Source organism: Eptesicus fuscus, chromosome 18 (assembly GCF_027574615.1).
Source record: "Eptesicus fuscus isolate TK198812 chromosome 18, DD_ASM_mEF_20220401, whole genome shotgun sequence".
Classification (NCBI taxonomy): domain Eukaryota; kingdom Metazoa; phylum Chordata; class Mammalia; order Chiroptera; family Vespertilionidae; genus Eptesicus; species Eptesicus fuscus.
In genome coordinates, this window is record NC_072490.1 from 34296352 (window position 1) to 34316914 (window position 20563).

Here is a 20563-nt window from a genome sequence, read left to right on the forward strand (position 1 = left end):
TATTCAGTCTTTTTTGGTGTTTTTGAGCTTCTTAAATCTGTAGTTTGGTGTTTTGTCACTAATTTTGGTAAGTTCTCAGCCATTCACATATTCTTCATTCTCTCTTCTACATCTGGCATTATACTGCTAAATATGTGTATGTGACATTGTTTGATATTTTCCCACAGTTCTTGAATTTTCTCTTTTGTTTTATTTTCCTACTCTCCTTTTTTTTCTTTTCTTTACATTTCAGTATGGGTAATGTCTTTCAGTTCAAGTCTACTAATAAGCTTGTCAAAATCATTTTTTACATCCTGCCAGGTGGCTCACTTTGTTGGAGTGTCATCCCGTACACCAAAAGGTTGCAGGTTTGATTCCTGGTCAGGGCACATACCTAGGTTGAAATATTTGATATTGTAGAAAACCACAAGTTTTCTTCCCTAGTCCTTTTAGGGTGGAATTTGTGTTAATCTGTTAGGGGTTGGGCTATGTTTGAAGTTTATTATTGCTATTGTTATCAGAGTTGACATTTATAGTTTCCATCAGAACCAGAGACTTCAAATTTCCCTAATGTCTCTTATCTCATTTGGCTTTGAGTTTTCTCTTTGTGCTGTTTCTCAGAGTGTATCTGACTCTTGCAGCTGTGTTCCACTGTTATTTTTGCTCAAAACTTGTTGGCATGGTAATGGAGAGTGAGGGAGTTCTGTGATGATCTATTAAGCCTCATATTTACGCAGGTATTAGAACCTGGGTTTTTAAAAATATATATATTTTTATTGATTTCAGAAAGGAAGGGAGAGGGAAGAGAGAGAGAGAAGCATCAATGATGAGAGAGAATCATTGATTGGCTGCCTCCTGCATGCCCCTGCATGCCCCTGCATGCCCCTGCAACCTGGGCAATGTGCCCTTGACAGGAACATAACCTGGGTCTTGGAAGTGTAGCTTTCACAAGACTTTCCACTTTACTTTCAGGGGTGGAGTGTCTACCCTTCTTTCTTTTTCCCCAACTGGTGTCTAGGATAGGTTTTTAAAGCCATTTAAGATTTTAAAAGCCCTTTCCCCCCTCTGCATTAAGGTTATTTTTTCTTTAGAGTGATAGTGAAGATTTGGTATGTCAATCTCCTTTCCTTTCCTCTAGCTATAGTAAGATTCTTACATGTGTTCTCGGGGTACACAGGCCTTGATTAATTTTTCCTTGCAGATTAAGCCTTTTATTCTGTAGGGAGATAGGGGAAATAGGTCTGGGCTGATTGGCACTGCCTGCTATTCTACTCTTCAAGCTCCTGAGGGCAGGAATGAGGAGCTTTCTTTGATTTCTCCCACATCCTATCCCATCCCCCATTAGTAAGTCTTTTGAAATTCCAGCCTGTAATAGGGTGGGAATTCTCCTATGATTACATCCCCCAGGAACTTTACACTCTCATGTTAACTCATATTCAGTCTTTAGCAATTTGTCAACATTTGTGGTTTAATCTTTCTAACTGCAGTGGGATTCATCCATGCTCTTGTGACTGTTTCTTTTAGTCAGAGAGAAGGCTTTTTCCTCCTTCAGGGTTTTAGTTGCTTGTCCAGTGTTGCTCCATCCAGGCCCTATTGCCTAGCAAGGGGTCCTCAAACTTTTTAAACAGGGGGCCAGTTCACTGTCCCTCAGACTGTTGGAGGGCCAGACTATAGTTTAAAAAAAACTATGAACAAATTTCTATGCACACTGCACATATCTTATTTTGAAGTAAAAAAACAAAACGGCAAAAACACCCGCATGTGGCTCGCGGGCCGGGCCGTGGTTTGAGGACGCCTGGCCTAGAGGTTGGGTTAGGAGAAAATGGGGGGAGGGGAGAGTAATTTCATCCACTCTCTAAACCTTAGGAATACACTTTGTAGTCATAGAATAACTTGTGAGACTTGCCTTAGAACTCAGCATATGATCAGTTTTTATAAATGGTCTTTTGTGCTTGATTATTTGTTCTGCAATTACTGGGTGCTTTGTCATATGAATGTCTATTTAGGTCCAGTTTGTTAATCATGCTATTCAGATTTATATTTTTATCTATTTCCCCCCTTTTTTGGGTCATTTGTTCTATCAACTACTGATAATAATTTCCTTATTATGCTTATGGATATTTTTCACTTGTAATTTTGCGAAGTTTTGGAGGCTATATTACTATATGAATACAGATTTTTACATTGTTATATCTTCCTATAAATTATAACTCTGTTAATGTTTTTGCATTAAAGTCTGCTTTGTGTACTAAACTAGAGCAATTTTCTTTGTGTTTGTATGACCTTTTCCATACTTTTTATTTTTAGATATGATTCTTGTAAGCACCATAATAGTTGAATTTTGTTTATTTATTTATTTTTGGTTATTTTTTTAAAATTATAGTTTACATTTACTGTTTTGTATTAGTTTCAGGTGTACAGCATAGTGCTTAGACAATCATATACTTTACAAAGTTCCTCCTGTTATTTGCAGTATCCACATTTTAAAACAATTTAGTTTAATAATTTTTATCTTTTGATCTAGTTACATTCAATCTAATTACTGGAATATTTGGGTTTACATTTGACATCGTACATTTTGCTATTTATATGTTCCACTTTTTTGTGATTGTGCTCCCTCTTTTTGCATTTATTTGGGTATTTTAATTGTTTTTTCTTTATTTTTTCAAAAAATATATTTTTATTAATTTTAGAGGGGAAGGGAGAGGAAGAGAGAGACATCAGTGGTGATTAGAGAATCATTGAGTGGCTGCCTCCTGCATGCCCCCTACTGGGGATTGCTGCAACCCGGGCATGTGCCCTGACCAGGAATCAACTGGTGACCTCCTGGTTCATAGGTCAATGCTCAACCACTGAGCCACACTGGCCAGACCTATTTTTCCTTTCTAGTAGTATAGAAGTCATATACTCTTTTGCTCTTTCTTAAATGTTTATCCTAGAAATTAAAACATGTATTTTCTTTCTCTTTTGAAGTGTGAGAGTTTATTTTTTGAGTACATAATGTAGTCGTGAGGTACAAAATTCAAAATATACAGAAGGTTATATGATAGAAAGACCTCTCTCACACCTGCCCACCAGCTGCCCAGTTCTTTCTAGATGACTCAGATGTGTATCCACCAGTACAGTCATCTTGCATCTTTACTGGCCCCCAAACATACTGTATTTACTGCTGTCTAAGCTGGAAGTCTTGGTTTATATCTTTCTGTTTATTCATCTTCTTATCCTTTAAAGCTCCATTAAAGTCTCTTTCTCTTTCATGCAATTATCCTAAACAAATCTAATTCTAACTAATTTTCCAGAAGTCTGGTGGTAATTGCAGTTTTCCTCACACATTTTAGCATTTAATTGTGTTGTTTTTGGTTATTTTCTTTAAGTTTGAAGTATGTAAATCTTTCAATGATAGGTTGTGTGTTCTTTGAGGGCAGGATATATGTCTTATTTGTTGTATATATTGCTGAGCACATAGCAGATGTCCCCCAAATACTTGTCTAATTAAATTGCTTCCTGGTAATGGCTGTCAGAAGCTGATTTTTCAGGAAAATTTCAATTTTGGTGCATCTTGAATCTCAATTATATATGGTAGATACAGTTTTTAGAGTTGCTTTTTAATGCAAAACTAGAGGCCCGGTGCACGAAATTCGTGCACGGGGTTGTGTGTCCCTCAGCCCAGTCTGCACCCTCTCCAATATGGGATATCCCTCTCACAATCCAGGACTGCTGGCTCCCAACTGCTTGCCTGCCTGCCTTCCTGATTGCCCTTAACCGCTTGTGCCTACCAGCCTGATCACCCCTTAACCACTCCCCTGACAGCCTGATTGATGCCTAACTGTTCCCCTGCCAGCCTGTTTGCCCCTAACTGCCCTCCCCTGCAGGCCTGGTCACCCCTAACTGCCCTCCCCTGCAGCCCTGGTCCTCCCCAACTGCTCTTCCCTGCAGGCCTGGGTCCCCCAACTGCCCTTCCCTGCAGGCCTGGTCACCTCCAACTTCCCTCCTCTGCCGGCCTGGTCACCCCTAACTGCCCTCCCCTGCAGGCTTGATCGCCCTCAACTACCCTCCCTTGCAGGCCTGGTCCCTCCCAACTGCCCTCCTCTGCTGGCCTGATCATCTACAACTGCCCTCCCTTGCAGGCCTGGTCCCTCCCAACTGCCCTCCCCTGCTGGCCATCTTGTGGCGGCCATCTGTGTCCACATGGGGGCAGCCATCTTGTATGTTGGAGTGATGGTTAATTTGCATATTATTCTTTTATTAGATAGATTATAGATACAGAATTGGAAGCTACTTGAAAAAATATTTGCTTATAAAATTGTGTTGTATTTCATGTACTTGTATTTCATGTTATGTTAAGACTAGAGGCCCGGTGCATGAAAATTCATACACTGGAGGCGGGGGGTGTCCCTCAGTCCAGCCCCCTCTAGCAGTCCGGGAGCCCTCGGGGCGGGAGGCGACCCAGCTATCAGGGGAAGGCGATGACCCATTACACCTCTGCTGCTGCCACTGCTGGCAGCACAAGCCTCGGCCAGCCCTGGTTACCTGAGCCTCGGGCAGCCCTGGGTGGCTGGGCAGCCAACATCTGAGGCTTGCCTGAGCCTCGGACTGGCCCTGGGCATCTGGGGGGCTGAGGGGACTGGGGGACTCCGGAGGCAGGCATGCAGAGTGGCCGGGCCCTCCTGGTGGTGGGCCTGGCCTTGCCATGTGCCTGTCGCCCTGGCGGGGCTGAGGGGACTGGGCATCGCCATCTTGTGGCTGTGGGCGCCACCATCTTTGAGGGCATGGCAGTCAATTAGCATATTCCCTCCTTATTGGCTGTGGGTACAGCCATCTTTGAGGGCGGAGCAGTCAATTAGCATATTCCCTCCTTATTGGCTGTGGGTGCTGCCATCTTTGTGACGGTGTGAGGGTCAATTAGCATATTCCCTCTTAATTAGATAGGATTAGAATTATTAGAATTTCTAATTCCATATCATAGTGTAAAAATATTCATTGCTACTTATGGCATGTGCCACTTTTAAGTATTGACAAGTTGATTTTTTTCCCAAATATATTTTTTGACTAAAAATTTTCTTGATTTTTGAATAATTAGAAAATAATGAAAAATATTGCAAAGAATTACCCTATTTCTACCAGTGATAGAGAAATGTTAACATATTATATATATATATATATATATATATATATATATATATATATATATACATATACTAAGTTTTTTTCTTTGTGTATATAATAGATAATAAGTTCTCCCCTCTAAGTTTCTCACTTAATTCTTAATGTTTTCTTTTCAGCTTTTCCTAAAAGGATTCCTGTATACTTCAGAAGTGCTTGAGGAAGAGTGATAAAGGCAAGTATCCAACTCTTTATAGTCAATGAAATAACTGGTTCATTGCCAAACCAAAAGCTTTGGTTACCATACCTATCAAAAAAAAATAAAATATATATATATATATATATATATATATATATATATGAAAGAAAAGCTTAAAGGCAAAAAAGAAAAAGGGTTTGTATATAATTTGGAATTTTTTTTAAAGCATCCTCATAAACATTTGACAGATTTTAAAAACACAATTTTTAACTTCTTTTTTTTTTCTTTCTTTATTGATTAAGGTATTACATATGTGTCCTTATCCCCCCATTAACTTACTTCTGATACTAATTCAGAACAACTTGTTTCTTGAATGTGAACTAATGGTGTATTGTATTTTGGCAAAATGGTTCTATAAAAATTGTTAAAAATTCTGAGACTTTTAACAAAGTTACCTTAAATGTCTGGTATGTAAGTGGCTTTTTCTCCTCTTTCCCCCTTTTCACTCCTTCACCCTGCCCCCTTTTAGCCATGTCCTTCTGTTCCTTTTTCTTTTCCTACTTCCTCTGGTTTACTTATAAGAACTCTACTTTTCAGAGAAGCTGAGTGAATAAAAGAGAAGCCAACATTTCCTTCTTACAAAAGCACACTTACTTTGCAGTTGAACTTGTGTTAAACTAGGGGTCTCAATATAGTTATTCAGGGAATTTAAAAACTGAGGAACAGTTATTATTTATTTGAATTTTACAGAAGAAAATAGAGGATTCCTAAAAAACTTTGCCATTGTTGAATTTCTTTAGTGCTTGCAATCTCCCTCCCCCCCCCCCCCCCCCCCCAATAAAACGATATGAATGGCCTTTATTGGTTGCAACGGGAAGTGGAAAAGGAAGGGGATACGACAGCTATGGCTCCTGTGGCGGCTTCACAGACTCTGTGGCTACCTCCCTTTATTTATTTTTTGTATATATTTTTATTGATTTCAGAGATAGTAAGGGAGAGGGAGACAGAGAGAGAAACATCAGTGTTGAGAGCATCATTGATCAGCTGCCTCCTGCACATCCACTACTAAGGATCAAGCCCACAACTGAGGCATGTGCCCTGATTGGGAATCGAACTGTGACCTCCTGGTTCATAGGTTGATGCTCAACCACTGAGCCACACTAGTCAGGTTTGTGCTTGCATTCTTACTGTCAGCAATTTTATAGAGTTAAATATTGCAACTTTACTGTCTTTGGTAGTTTTGGCACAGCATTTGACCTTCCTTAATATTTGACTTATATTGAAAGGTGGCCTTAAATATTTTCTGTTGGCCTACAGAAAATTTTAACAAGGGTCAAAATTTTGACTTACGTTGAAAGGTGGCCTTAAAGATTTTCTGTTGACCTATAGAAAATTTTAGCAAGCGTCAAAATTTTGACCATATTTCTTGTTTGTTGATATCACAACAATAATGCAGATGATAGCTACAAGTGTAAGTACCAGATTACATTTTACCAGGTGTACTGGTTAATAATGCGGATTTTGTAATCAAAGAAAACACAATAATTTTAAGAGAAACATCAAAAGTGCTTTATTCAAAGTAATGTCCATCGCAAGCTACACATTCCCTCCTCTCCTCCCCCCCGACCCCTCCCCCCAAAAATTTCAGGTAATTTGTGGATACAGTCCCAGTAGAACTTTACTTGTTTTGAGGCAAACCATTCAGAGACCCAATTTTCCACTTCTTCGTATGTTTTGAAGTGCTCCTCAGAAAGTGTGCATGCCATCGATTGGAACAAGTGGTAATCTGAAGGAGCAAGGTCTGGTGAATACGGCGGGTGGGTTAATACTTCCCAGGCAAGATCTTTTAATGTGTCTTTAACTGGTTTTGAAGTGTGTGATGATGCGTTATTATGAAGCAAAATTACTTTGCCGTGTCTTCTGGCACATTCTGGTCCTTTCACGATCAAAGCTTTCAAATTGATTATTTGTTGTCGGTAGCGATCAGTATTAACTATTTCACCTGGTTTTAGAAGCTCATAATACACCACACCTTCCTGATCCCACCATATGCAGAGCATTGTCTTCTTTCCGAAGCAGTTTGGCCTTGCAGTTGATGTTGATGGTTGACCTGGATCAACCCATGTTTTTGTGCATTTGGGATTCTCAAAATAAATCCACTTTTCATCGCCAGTCACAATTCGATGGAAAAAAGACTTTCGTGCCATTGAAGCAACATTTTACTGATGACTTTTCGGTTTTCCATTTGTCTTTCTTTTGTTCAGTTGATGTAGCACCCATTTTCCTTCTTTTAAAATCTTTCCCATTGCTTGTAAACAATCGGAAATTGTTTGCTGAGCAAGGTTTAATCTTTCTGCAAGTTCTTTTTGAGTTTGATATGCATCTTCATCCAGTAATGCTTGTAATTGTTGGTCTTCAAACTTTTTCGGTTGACCTGAACGTTCTTTGTCTTTCACATCGAAATCATCACTTTTAAAGCTTAAACCAGTGTTCACAAGTATCTTGAGATGAAGTATGTTTACCATAAGCTTCCCGAAGTATACGATAACTTTCAGCGGCACTTTTCTTCAAAATAAAGTAATGAATTAAAACTTCCCGCAAATACTCTTTTTTTGGCACGAAATTTGACATTTTTAAGCGTAAAAATATCTATGATGTTAACACCTTCAGCAAATTTGACATATGAAGTTTTGAAGCTTGCTGTCAATACAACAAAATAGCATACATATCAAATCGCATGTATATCAACATATGTGTAACTCCAGCTATTGAAAAATTCCGCATTATTAACCGGTACACTGGTATCATCAATGTAATAGGTTGTTTTTCAAACTTCTTTTCTTACCACTTGATGTTTACAGCTCAACTTAGAGTGCCATGTTAGGTAAGCCTCTGCTGGTTAGTATGGTTATGTCTTGACCTTTAGAAATCCCAGAATTTATTCCTGTACTATTACATAATCATTGTATTTGTGTTGATAGCCTGTGCAAGCTTTGGCTTGGAGACTGACATCCTATTTCTAGATTTTCTTAGGAATGTTGGCATTTCCTTATAATTAATCAATCATCACTTTAAATTATATGAAAATAAATGATGTCCAAATGCTAGTGAAATTTCAAATGAATTTACTGACATATAAAATGTACCATATTTTTCATTAAAAATAAGAGAAGCAGACGATCACTTGATTAGTTTATAACACTGCCCAAAGGAATAGGTTTGTTGAGTAATAAATTCCTATAATTCCTTATACCTTTATATATGAAACAAGTAGGTTTTCCAACTAATGTTGACATTGTGCCTTTATTCATGGTACCCTTTACTTCTCATGGGAGAAATTTATCTTATATATTTTACTTTCTAAACCAATAAGAAAATCATTTGTATTATTTAAGTAATGAAATACAAAGAAGGAAAAAAGTAAATTACTTCTTCATTATCAGTCTGCTGTTTTCACATCCTATCTTCTCAGGGTCTAACTAGCCCAGTGCAAGAAGAGAGATTAGTTGATATACAGTGTTAATGGATTATTTTGGTAAATTTTCTCTGAGAAGTCTACCCTACAAACTCGTGAGGGAAGGTGAGGATAATTAAATACAGTATACTATGGCAACATTTTTGCCCACAAGGAGCCCCAGAAAACTCCAGTAGAGACCAAGATAGCCATTAATCTAATAAGGATTAAGGGTTTTTCTTTCTTGGCTTTCCTACAGAAAAAAAGAAAAAACCCAGAAGCAATTTACAGTCAGGAAAAGGGTATGGCAGGATTTTAGTGTGGCCACAAAGAATTTGAGTGAAAGGCACTAAAATTTCCCATTCTCATAGCTGCTGTTTGCCTAGTTTGGGAGCAAAGAATTTTGTGGTATTTAGAAAAAGAGAGACAGTATCTTTTACCTTACCACATTTATGCTTCTGAGTCATGAAGAGGTCAGGAGATAGAGAAATAGGCATGAAAGAATATGGACAGCAGAGCCACAATGACAGTGCCCATATACATAGTAAGAAGGTCTTCTGAGAGTAGCTACCAGGAAGAAAACTAGTGGGTTTACATTCCTGTCCCTCTGAACTCTAGTAGCCTTGAGTTCATGGTACACTCTTACTACATCCAGCTAATTTATGCCTTCTAGATTATTACTTGGTGGCAAGGAATCCTCATTTCTCTAGAACATGACCACCATAGTGCTTCATTGATAGTGACTTAGACTGTTCAAAGTACTTGGTGTAGTGTAGGGAATTTTAAAGGCCTTTGAACAAAAAAATTGAGGGAAAATATGGACATAAAGAACTTTTTCCTACACCATATTTTGTCCTCTCTAGCAGGTTCTGTGCCTTAATGCAATTTTGTTTTATATATTTGCAGAAACTCTGCATAAAAAAAACATTTTCTACGATGAAAAATCTCATGCCTACCATCTCCCCTCCTCTTTTTATGCATGTGATTTCCGTTACCATGGCTGTTGTGCTGACCTTACATTTCTTAGTTTCAGCTTCCTTTTAATTTCCTGCATTTAATATTGGTGTGTGGTTGTTGCTATTTGATCTTTTCTTTTTCTCTACTCTTTTATTATACCCCAGTTACTGTGTGACTTCTTTGCTTTTGAATTTTTGTGGATATATGGGAAGCTTCTGTCAGGGATGATACTATTCAAAGAAAGGGAGTTCCTAGAATATCTTTTCTTGATAGCTGGTACTGAGCAAAACTCTAGTCTCTCTGAAAACAGATCCTGTCATGTGATGCCCCAGGGTTCATTAGTGTGGTGCCCCAGGGTCATTAGTGCTTCAACAGATAGTTCAGCTTACAAGATAATTTTTTTCTATTTTCTTCTTAAAAGAGCAAACTTTTCAGCTAGTGACTTTGATGAATATGAATGGTAACTAGAAATTCCTCTTTTCTATTAAATATACACAGATTATGATATCTACTTATTATTATGGTTTGAATTTATTGGGTTTTAGCAGATGAATAATTAACTGTGGTTATGAATGAGAGGAATTAAATCACCTCAGCAAGACTATACATATTGAATATTATGTTCTCTCTTGATTTCCCAAGCAATGGCTGTATATCAACTATTATTATTATTTAAAAATATATTTTTATTAATTTCAGAGAGGAAGGAAGAGGGAGAAAGAGAAACATCCATGATGAGAGAGAATCTTGGATCAGCTGCCTCCTGCAAGTCTCCCACTGGGGATCAAGCCCACAACCCAGGCATGTGCTCTTGACCAGAATCGAACCTGGGACCTTTCAGTTCGCAGGCTGACGCTCTATCCACTGAGCCAAACCGGCTAAGGCTGTCAACTATTATTGTGGTTTCCATTCCAAGATGACTGCTCTAGTATTCAGTTTTTCATATATTAAAACTTGTAGGGATTTAAAAAAAACATTGCTGTTTTCATTTCCTATGTACTTGTTTCCAAGCCTTTTCTCTTATTCTAGAAAATAATCATTACCCACTATCTAGAAAACTGTCTTTTAATCTTCTGATTAAAGATTGCTTAATGATAGTGCTCATTTGTTGGCTAGTGGCATGTTTTTCTTTAACACTGGAGTTTCTGCATGGATTTATAATATGAGGTTCTTCTTCTTCTTCTTCTTCTTTTTTTATTTTAAGCATTAGATAGGCATGAAGCCTCCATCTCACAGCTGCATGTGTAGTTACTATTGAAGCAAATGCCTACCTAATTTGACAGTCTTGGTGTGTTTAAAATTTTTGAGTTTGCAAATAAGCATATTAAGTCTACTGATGGAGCCTTCGGGCAGTGAACAGTTATATGAGGACCCTGATCCTGGAGGCAAATCCCAAGATGCAGAGGCCAGAAAGCAGACAGAATCAGAACAAAAGTTGTCTAAAATGACTCACAATGCTTTGGAGAACATTAATGTGATTGGCCAAGGCTTGAAGCATCTCTTCCAGCATCAGCGCAGGAGGTCATCTGTGTCTCCACATGATGTGCAACAAATTCAGGCAGATCCAGAACCTGAAATGGATCTGGAAAGCCAGAACACATGTGCAGAGATTGATGGTGTCCCCACCCACCCCACAGCTCTGAACCGTGTCCTGCAACAGATCCGAGTGCCACCCAAGATGAAGAGAGGGACGAGCTTGCATAGTAGGCGGGGCAAGCCAGAGGCCCCAAAGGGAAGTCCCCAAATCAACAGGAAATCTGGCCAGGAGATGGCAACTGTTATGCAGTCTGGCCGACCCAGGTCTTCATCCACTACTGATGCTCCTACCAGCTCTGCTGTGATGGAAATAGCTTGTGCTGCTGCTGCTGCTGCTGCATGTCTTCCAGGGGATGAGGCAGCTGTAGAGCGGGTAAGTCTGTTATGTTCTTTGTATCTGGGATTCTTTAGACTTTTCTTTGGTAACTAAAAAGAGATAGCAAGAGATATCTGAAAGTTGTGGTAAAAGATAGTTCCCGTTTCTGTTAAAGGGAATGAGTAATAATTATTGCAGCTAATGAATGCATGCTTATAATTATATTCCTATTTGCTTCCTAACATATAGCTATATTTTGTTTATTTTACTCCTTTTGCTAAAATCATCAGTATACTTTATGTGTTCTTCATGTCTTAAAAGTCTCAGTTTTATGGTAGAGGAACAAAGATGCTTTGTTGTTGCTTTGGTTTTGCACATGAATTGGCTTTCTTACATTAATGAAGGTAATGAAAATTCTAGAATCTGGGTGTGCCTACTTAGTGTGGAAATAGAAATTGCTTATAATTTTCATATACACTGTGCCATTCAATATACATTTTGCTTTCTGCAGTAGAGCATATGCATTCTTTATTTTTTAGATAGTGGTTTTCACACTTTATTTTTTAAAAAATGTTTCGATTGATTTTAGAGAGAGAAGAAGGGGGGAGAGAGAGAGAGAGAGGAAAAGAGAGAGAGAGAGAGAAGAAACATCGATGATGAGAGAGAAACATCAATCAACCACTTCCTGTAAGGCTCCCTATCAAGCATCAAGCCCACAAGCAGGGGACAAGAAAAGGGGAAAAGAAAGTTTTTCCTTTTTTCAAATACTGGTAACTAGATCAACTTGTTTGAATGAAGGCAGAAATCTAAGCAGTGACAAAGGCTGATTTCAACACTACCCCTGTTTGGTTTCTTTTGTTCTTGTTGTTTCTTATGTCATTACTTCTAAATAACTTGTATTTTTCCAATGAGTAGCAGTGGAAATAAACTACTGGAATGATTCCCTAAAGTTATTTAAAACTGTTCATCATTATAATATAAGCAATGACATTCTGGATTCTCAGATATCTAAACAAAATAATAAGAACAAAAAAGTAATTATTTACAATATATAAGATAAGGTCTCTTCTGTTTAGTGAGTTAGCCAGTTAAATAAATAATCTCCATGGAGCTATTTCTGCATAGCAAGGTTGAGGGTGGGGTGGGAAAGAGCTCAAATTAAAGTCTCACATTAACCATAATATAATGTTGCATAATTATAGTTAAGAAAGGGGGTTGAAGGTGAGAACTATTCCTGTATCATCTTTCTTATTGCCATAAAACACCAAGAAGCTTGCCTTGAGAATACTGAATTTTAATGACTCATTTGATAATTGAGAATCTTTTCCATGTATTTGGTAATAATTTTGCAAGAATGTTTTGTGGAAGTGAATTTGTTTTAATGTCATTAATATGGGATCATACTCAGCTTGTTGAGTATATAATGTAAGCAAGACTTCTATGTATATAATATAATTTAAGTTGCATGTCATTTTTTTGAGGTAGGTCTGGTCTCCATTTTTACAAACAAGGTAATTAGAGCTTAGGAAATTTTAAAATTTACATAGACCAGAGAGCTCGTCCATGGCTGAGTCTAAGTTCTTTGCTCATTCTACCATAGCACAGGTGCCTCAATATTGTAAGTTTTTATTATGTATTTAGTGGGAAAAGTGTAATATAAAGACAGAGAGTGTAGGAGATCTTAGAAGGATCTAGACTGCCAAAAAGTTAGTAACCTACCAACTAGTTGAAGATACATCTAAGTAGGCAAATTTTCCTAAAACATCTAAGAAAAATTAAACAATTTGTTTTAACAATTAAAACAAGATTTGAAGCCCAAAAACTAACTCTTGTAGTAGAAATGAGTAAGGTAGAAATTTGGATAAAAGAAATAAAAGTTTACCAGTGCTTTCCGTATCTTTTGTCAAAAGGTGGCAACGAAATTGCTAAAAGTCCAAAAGTCATTATAGCCTTTCTAACCTCCAAACAGTGCTTTAAAATAGGAAAAGAAAAAAAAAAATAGGGGAAAGAGAGGTAATTGACTGATTTATCCTTGCTTTCAGGTAATCTGACTGGCAGGTAATCTGGTAGTTAATAGCACTGATTATTTTTAATTCTGTGTTTTTAGTTATTTTTTCTTTGCCAAGTTAATATAGCCACCTGGAAGGGTAAGACAAGAGTGCTGGAGCATTATCCTAAGAATGTTCCACTTTTCTTTTTGAGTCTTTCATTAACACAACATCTTAGGTTGGGAGTGACTTCTATAGTCATTTTATTCAGCTCTGTAACATTCTCCCTAAGTGGTTAACTGGTCTCTCAGAATCTTTCAAAGATAACCATTCTACTTGTGATGCTTCTATTAGACAAATCCAACATATTAAATTGAAATCTGGTTCCCTGTATTTCTCCAGTTAAAGCCAAGCAAAATGTGTGTCTCTGAATAGTTCCTTCTCTAGGCAAATAATACCTAGTCCTTGGGATATTCTTTTTTATTTTTAATTCAACAAATATTTATTGACCCAGTCATTCTAAGTGTTAGAATGCCATAGTGAATCCTCACTGCAAACACTGTACTGTGAAATATTACCATCTCATAAATTAGTTTATAAGTGAGGAAACAGAAAATTGAGGTCGAAGTGACTTGTCAAGTTCACCCACTTAATAAGTTTACTGGATGTCAGAACCAAGTGTTTCTAACTCCAAAGTCATACTTTTGACCACTGTTCTTTGTTACAGTGAGTCTTGCCAAGAATAATCTCATAGCCATCAATAAGACCTGGAGTAGATAGCTCTGGGAGAAAGCTGACCTAAAGAATGGCTTAAATTCCCTTCTAGCTCTGAGATTCTGGGGTTCCTTGAGATGCTAAATGAATTAGGGGCCTGGGTTCCACTGGAAAACTCCAAATCAAGTAGATTATTAGCAGTCACAGATGTAAGTTAGTGGTTTTAGCAATTCACTGAGGACACCAGAGGTCCATGAAAAATATAGATGCTTCACAAATTATCCTCCTGCAGAGGCCCCAAGCTAGGTTATGGGACTAACTCTTAACAAATGTTGGCCTAAAATCTGGTATTTGCAGGGATTCTTTTTAAAAATACTTTTATTGATTTCAGAGAGGAAGGGAGAAGGAGAGAGAGATAGAAACATCAATGATGAGAGAGAATCATTGATCGGCTGCCTCCTGCACACGCCCTACTGGGGATCAAGCCTGCAACCTGGGCATGTGCCCTTGGCTGGAATTGAACCTGGGACCCTCAGTCCTCAGGCCGATGCTCTATACACTCAGCCAAACTGGCTAGGGCTGCAGGGATTCTAATGGTTAGTAAATAACTTTAGGATTTTCACTTTGGTCAATAAGGTGTTTTATGCTTTTAAATAACAGGAAGTTGACAATATGTTTTGAAAACCTAATCCTATCTAATAAAAGAGTAATATGCAAATTGACCATCACTCCAACACACAAGATGGCTGCCACAAGATGGCCTGCAGGGGAGGGCAGTTGTGGGCAGTTAGGGGTGACCAGGCCAGCAGAGGAGGGCAGTTGGGGGTGACCAGGACAGCAGAGGAGGGCAGTTGGGGGACACCAGGCCAGCAAGGGAGGGCAGTTGCGGGGGACCCAGACCTATAGTGGAAGACAGTTGTGGGGGGGACCAGGCCTGCAGTGGAAGACAGGGGGGACCCAGGCCTGCAGGGGAAGGCAGTTGTGGGGGGCAGGCCATCAGGGGAGGACAGTTGTGGGTGATCAGGACAGCAGGGAGGGCAGTTAGGGGTGACCGGGCCGGCAGAGGAGGGCAGTTGGAGGTGACCAGGCCAGCAGGGGTGGGCAGTTGGGGGTGACCAGGCCTGCAGGGGAGGACAGTTAGGGGTGACCAGACTGGCAGGGGAGGACAGTTAGGGGTGACCAGGCCAGCAAGGGAGGGCAGTTAGGGGCAATTGGGCTGGCCGGGGAGCAGTTAGGCGTTGATCAGGCTGGCAGGGGAGTGGTTAGGAGGTGATCAGGCTGGCAGGCAGAAGCGGTTAGGGGCAATCAGGCAGAGGCAGGCAAATAGTTGGGAGCCAGCAGTCCTGGATTGTGAGAGGGATGTCCGACTGCCCGTTTAGGCCCGATCCCTCTAAGTGGTCCCAGATTGCCCACCCATGCACGAATTTCATGCATCAGGCCTCTAGTTTAAGTATATTTTCCTTTTTAAAGCTCCTAGATATGGTAGCTTTCCAAAGACTCATTTTTCATTTGCTTGTCTTGTTTTTAGAATATTACTTATTGGCCCTGTCTGATTTGGCTTAGTGGATAGAGCATCAGCCTGGGGACTAAAGGGTCCTGGGTTCGATTCCGGTCAAGGGCACATGACCAGGTTGTGGGCTTGATCCCCAGTGTGGTGTGTGCAAGAGGCAGCCGATCAATGGTTCTCTCTCATCACTGATGTTTCTCTCTCTCTTCCTCTCCATTCTTCTCTTAAATCAATAAAAAAAATCTATACTAATAAAAGGGTAATATGCTAATTAGACCTGGAGACCTTCCTGGATACCTTCCGGATGTTCTTCCAGACAGAGCCATGGTGATGGGACTGAGGCAAAGGTGGTTAGGGGCGATAAAGCCAGGAGGGGAGGGCAGTTGGGGGTGATCAGGCTGGCAAGCGGGGGAAGTTGGGGGCAAGAAGGCCAGTGTGGGACAGTTGGGAGTGAGCAGGCTGGCATGCAGAGTTGTTAGGGGCGATCAGGCAAGCAGGCAGGTGATCGGTTAGGAGCCAGCGGTCCCGGATTCTGAGAGGGATGTCCCAGATTGGAGCGGGTGCAGGCCGGGCTGAGGGACACACACACACACACACACACACACACACACACACACATATATATATATATATATATATATATATATATATATATATATATACTGTGCACAAATTTCGTGCACCGGTCCACTAGTGTGTGTGTGTGTGTGTGTGTGTGTGTGTGTGTGTGTGTGTGTGTATATATATACATATATATATATATGTATATATATATATATATATATATATACACACACACACACACATCCTGTTTAATAAAAGCCTAATATGCTAAGTGTCTGACGGTCATTTGACCATTCGACCAGTCGCTATGATGCATACTGACCACCAGGGGGCAGATGCTCTGACCAGTAGGTTAGCTGGTTGCTGGGGTCCGGCTGACTGGGACTGGGTGAGATGGGCCGGGCATGCCCTGGAGCCCTCCTGTGGTCCCTCCCTGGCCCTGATTGTGCACTGTTGGGGTCCTTTGACCTGGCCTGCGCCCTCTTGCAATCCAGGACCCCTTGGGGGATGTTGGGAGAGCCGGTTTTGTCCCCATCCCCCACAGGCCAGGCCATGGGACCCCACTGGTGCACGAATCCGTGCACCAGGCCTCTAGTATATATATAATATTACTTATGATAATGTGAACATTTTCTTTAAAAACAAAGTATTTCCTGTTTCTGACTATAAAAAAGCATTTTGGTATGATATGCATACTGTGCTTTAAACAGTAATATACTTTAAAAACTAATTTTAAGAATAACTATCATTTTAAATGTTAATTGAAATGGACTTGATATCTTATTTATTTTTTAAAATTTATCTTTATTGAAAGTGTTACAGATGTCCCCTTCTTCTCCTCCTTGCTAGGGTCTTTCCGCAGCTGCAAGCGTTCAGGAATCTGGAGAAGGGGCTGCGACATAAATGAATTGAGAGACTAGACAAGAAATATAAATTTTGGAGGCATAGAGGAGCCAGGGGAGGCTCCACTTTTTAGTGAAGTGGGGCTCCCTGAATGTCCGGACCCACGGCTTTTTATTTACTGGAAAACTCATTGGCCCTTTAGGAATGCAAGAAGGTAAATTTTGATAAACAGGAAAAGATGATCAGTTTAGGGGAAATGCCTACAGCTGTTCAGCAGCAGGTAATAATATGCAGATTATCAGCTCTGCTGAAGCCCCAAGGTCCATCAGCCTTCTGAGGAACTTCTCACATAATTATGACCTGCTGGAATTTGCTTCCAGCACCTCCTCTCCACATTGATCCTCTCCACCCTACTCCTGCCCCCTCCCCAAGGCCTTTACTGCACTATGTGTCCATGGGTTATGCATATAAGTTCTTTGGTTAATCTCTTAGGCCCTCTCCTCCCCTGCTTCTGTCTGAGATTCTTCAGTCTATTGCATGCTTACATGTCTCTTTTGTTTGTCAGTTTATTTTGTTCTTTAGATTCCACATGTAAGTGAGATTATGTGATACTTGTCTTTCTTTGACTGGCTTATTTTGCTTAGCATAATATTTTCTAGGTCTCTCCATGCTGTCTTAGAGGGTAAAAGATCCCCTTTTTTTATAGCTGCACTAAAGGCCCGATGCACGAAATTCGTGCAAGGGGTTCGACCCCCGCTGCCTCAGCGGCTGCCTTGGCCCCTGCTGCCGCGGCTTCGTCCGGAAGGTCGTCCTGAAGGATGTCCGGTCTAATTAGCATATTACACATTTATTATTATAGACTAGAGGCCTGGTGCATGAAAATTCATGCACTGGCGGGGGGGGGGGATCCCTCAGCCCTCCTGCCCCCTCTCACCGGGAGCCCTCAGGGGTGGGAGGCGACCTGGTGATCAGGGGAAGGCGACGCCCCCATCACACCTCTGCTGCTGCCACTGCCGGTAGTACAAGCCTTGGCTGGCCCTGGTTACCTGAGCCTCGAGTGGCCCTGGGTGGCTGGGCAGCCGCCATTCAAGGCTTGCCTGCACCTCTGGCCGACCCTGGGAGGCTGGGGGGCTGAGGGGACTGGGCGACGCTGGAGGCAGGTGCGTGGCTGAGGGGACTGGGTGCCACCATCTTGTGGTTGTGGGCGCCACCATCTTTGAGGGCAGGGCAGTCAGCCTATTCCCTCCTTATTGGCTGTGGGTGCTGCCATCTTTGAGGGCGGGCAGTCAATTAGCATATTCCCTTATTGGCCGTGGACTGCCATCTTTGTGATGGCATGAGGGTCAATTAGCATATTCTCTATTTGTTAGATAGGATTACTTCTTTATCTGTTCACCTTTTGACAGACACTTAAGTTGTCGCCATCTTACCTAATAATAGACAAATATGTAAATGGACCGTACCTCTGCTGCACCCACAGCCAATCAGAGTGAGCATGCAAATTAACCCAACAAAAATGGCGGTTAATTTGCATATGTACCTGGGTCCTGGGAACATCCTTGGCACCCAGGTCACTCCGAGCCAGCCATTGGAGGGGCAAGGGGCCCCCTGCCCAAGCCTAAAGCCTCGGGCCGAGTCAGCAATTGGAGGGGCAGGGGCCGAGCTGGCAATCGGAGGGTCAGGGGCCCCCTGCTCAAGCCTAAAGCCTCGGGCCGAGTCGGCGATTGGAGGGGCAGGGGCCGAGCTGGCTATGGAGGGTCCGGGGCCCCCTGCTCAAGCCTAAAGCCTTGGGCCAATCCGGCGATGGGAGGGGCAGGGGCAGAGCCGTCGATGGGAGGGGCGGGGGGCCCCTTGCCCAAGCCTAAAGCCTCGGGCAGGCCTAAGCCATCAGGAGGACACCCCCTGAGGGCTCCCATTATGTGAGAGGGGGCAGGCTGGGCTGAGGGACCCCTCCCCAGTGCACGAATTTCATGCACTGAGCCCCTAGTGTTGTAAATAATGCTGCAATGAACATATGGATTTATATATCTTTTCAACTTAGTGTTTTGAGTTTCTTCAGATAAATATCCACAAGTGGAATTGCTGGGTCCTTTTTGTCTCTTGTTATAGCCTTTGTTTAAAAGTCTATTTTGTCTGGTATAAGTATTGCTTTCTTTGTTTGTTTTCATTTGCATGAAATATCTTTATCCATCCCTTGAAAGTGTCTTGTAGAAAGCATATGTAAAGGGTCTTATTTTGTTATCCATTCAGCCACCCTGTGTCTTTTGATTGAAGCATTTAATTCACTTGCATTTAAAGATGTTCGTAGATATTTATGTTTCCTATCTCTTCGTTGAAGTTTTTACTAAGTTCATTACTCTTCCCCTAAAATCCTTATAACCATTGCTTTGAACTCTGCATCTGGTAGATTGCTTTTTGTTTAGTTCATATTCTAGAATTTTTGTTCAGTTCTTTCATTTGGGATATATTTCTTTGTATCATTTTGGCTGCCTCCTCACCCCCATCCCTCGTTTGGGCTGTGTGCACTCTCCTGTTGTAGTTGAGCCTGCTTGCTATTGGCACATCAGTGGGAGAAATTTAACCTCAGGCTGTTTGGTTATAAGGACTGGCCACAACTAGAGGATCTGCTGTGCAGGGGCTGAGTCCACAGAGCAGGACTCTATTTAATGGGGCTCTGGAGCCTGATGAATTTGCCCCTTGAGTGTGTTGCTTGTGGAGGCGGGTGTGTGGTGCTTCAGTGTGGTGAAGTTGTCTACTGGGTATGCTGGCTCTGGGGCCTCCTGGAAGTTGCAGGCCAAGGTCAGCCACCACCTGTGCCTTCCCAAGGCTACTCAACATGAGCTACAGAGTGATCTGCAAATGGCTGTTACTTGTGCTAGGCTTGGAGGTACCTGGGAGAGGCCAAGCTGTGAACCAAGTTCAGTTGCCACTAGTACTGGGCCTGGGGCCACTTAGCAAGATATACAGGGCATGCCAAGGCCTGATGCTGCTTGTTTGGTGTTTGTGAACCTTTGAAAGATTTTAGGAAAATCCACAGTATGAGCCAAGATAGGCTGTTCGTATGGAAAAGCCACTGCAAGTGGCTTGGGTGGGCCCACAAGTTGGGTAGGGCGTGGTCTCAGGGAATCACCAGGGTGGGGTGAACAGTATTAGCCAGGTTGATGGAGACTCAGATGTGGCACCCATCTGTTGGCTCTGTGGGAGGAGGGCTCAGTAAGAAAACAGCACTTCTGTCTGGGAGAAAGCTGTCCCTCCAGCCCTCATTGGACAATTCAGTTCATCCCTGTATGTCCTAGAGCAGTGATGGCGAACCTATGACACGCGTGTCAGCACTAACACGCGTAGCCATTTCTGATGAAACGCGGCCGCTGAGGCGGCCGCATGCCGAGGATGAAACATTTGC

The 20563-nt window shown here is 41.4% G+C and overlaps 1 protein-coding gene across 5 annotated transcripts in view; it reads left to right on the forward strand.

The window, feature by feature from the left end:
• TMCC1 (transmembrane and coiled-coil domain family 1) overlaps positions 1-20563 on the forward strand; it is a 181490-nt gene that overhangs the window by 43645 nt on the left and 117282 nt on the right. For 3 of the 5 annotated variants that reach the window (XR_008554505.1, XR_008554504.1, XM_028127698.2), the window contains exon 1: positions 10901-11601. Coding sequence is in view for 3 of the 5 variants with exons in the window: in XM_028127698.2 (XP_027983499.2) it covers positions 11029-11601 (573 nt within the window). In the remaining 2 variants the exon portion in view is untranslated. Of the gene's footprint in view, positions 1-5261; positions 5318-10900; positions 11602-20563 lie in introns of those variants that run through there. The other 2 variants (XM_054708167.1, XM_054708166.1) reach the window with 1 other exon arrangement.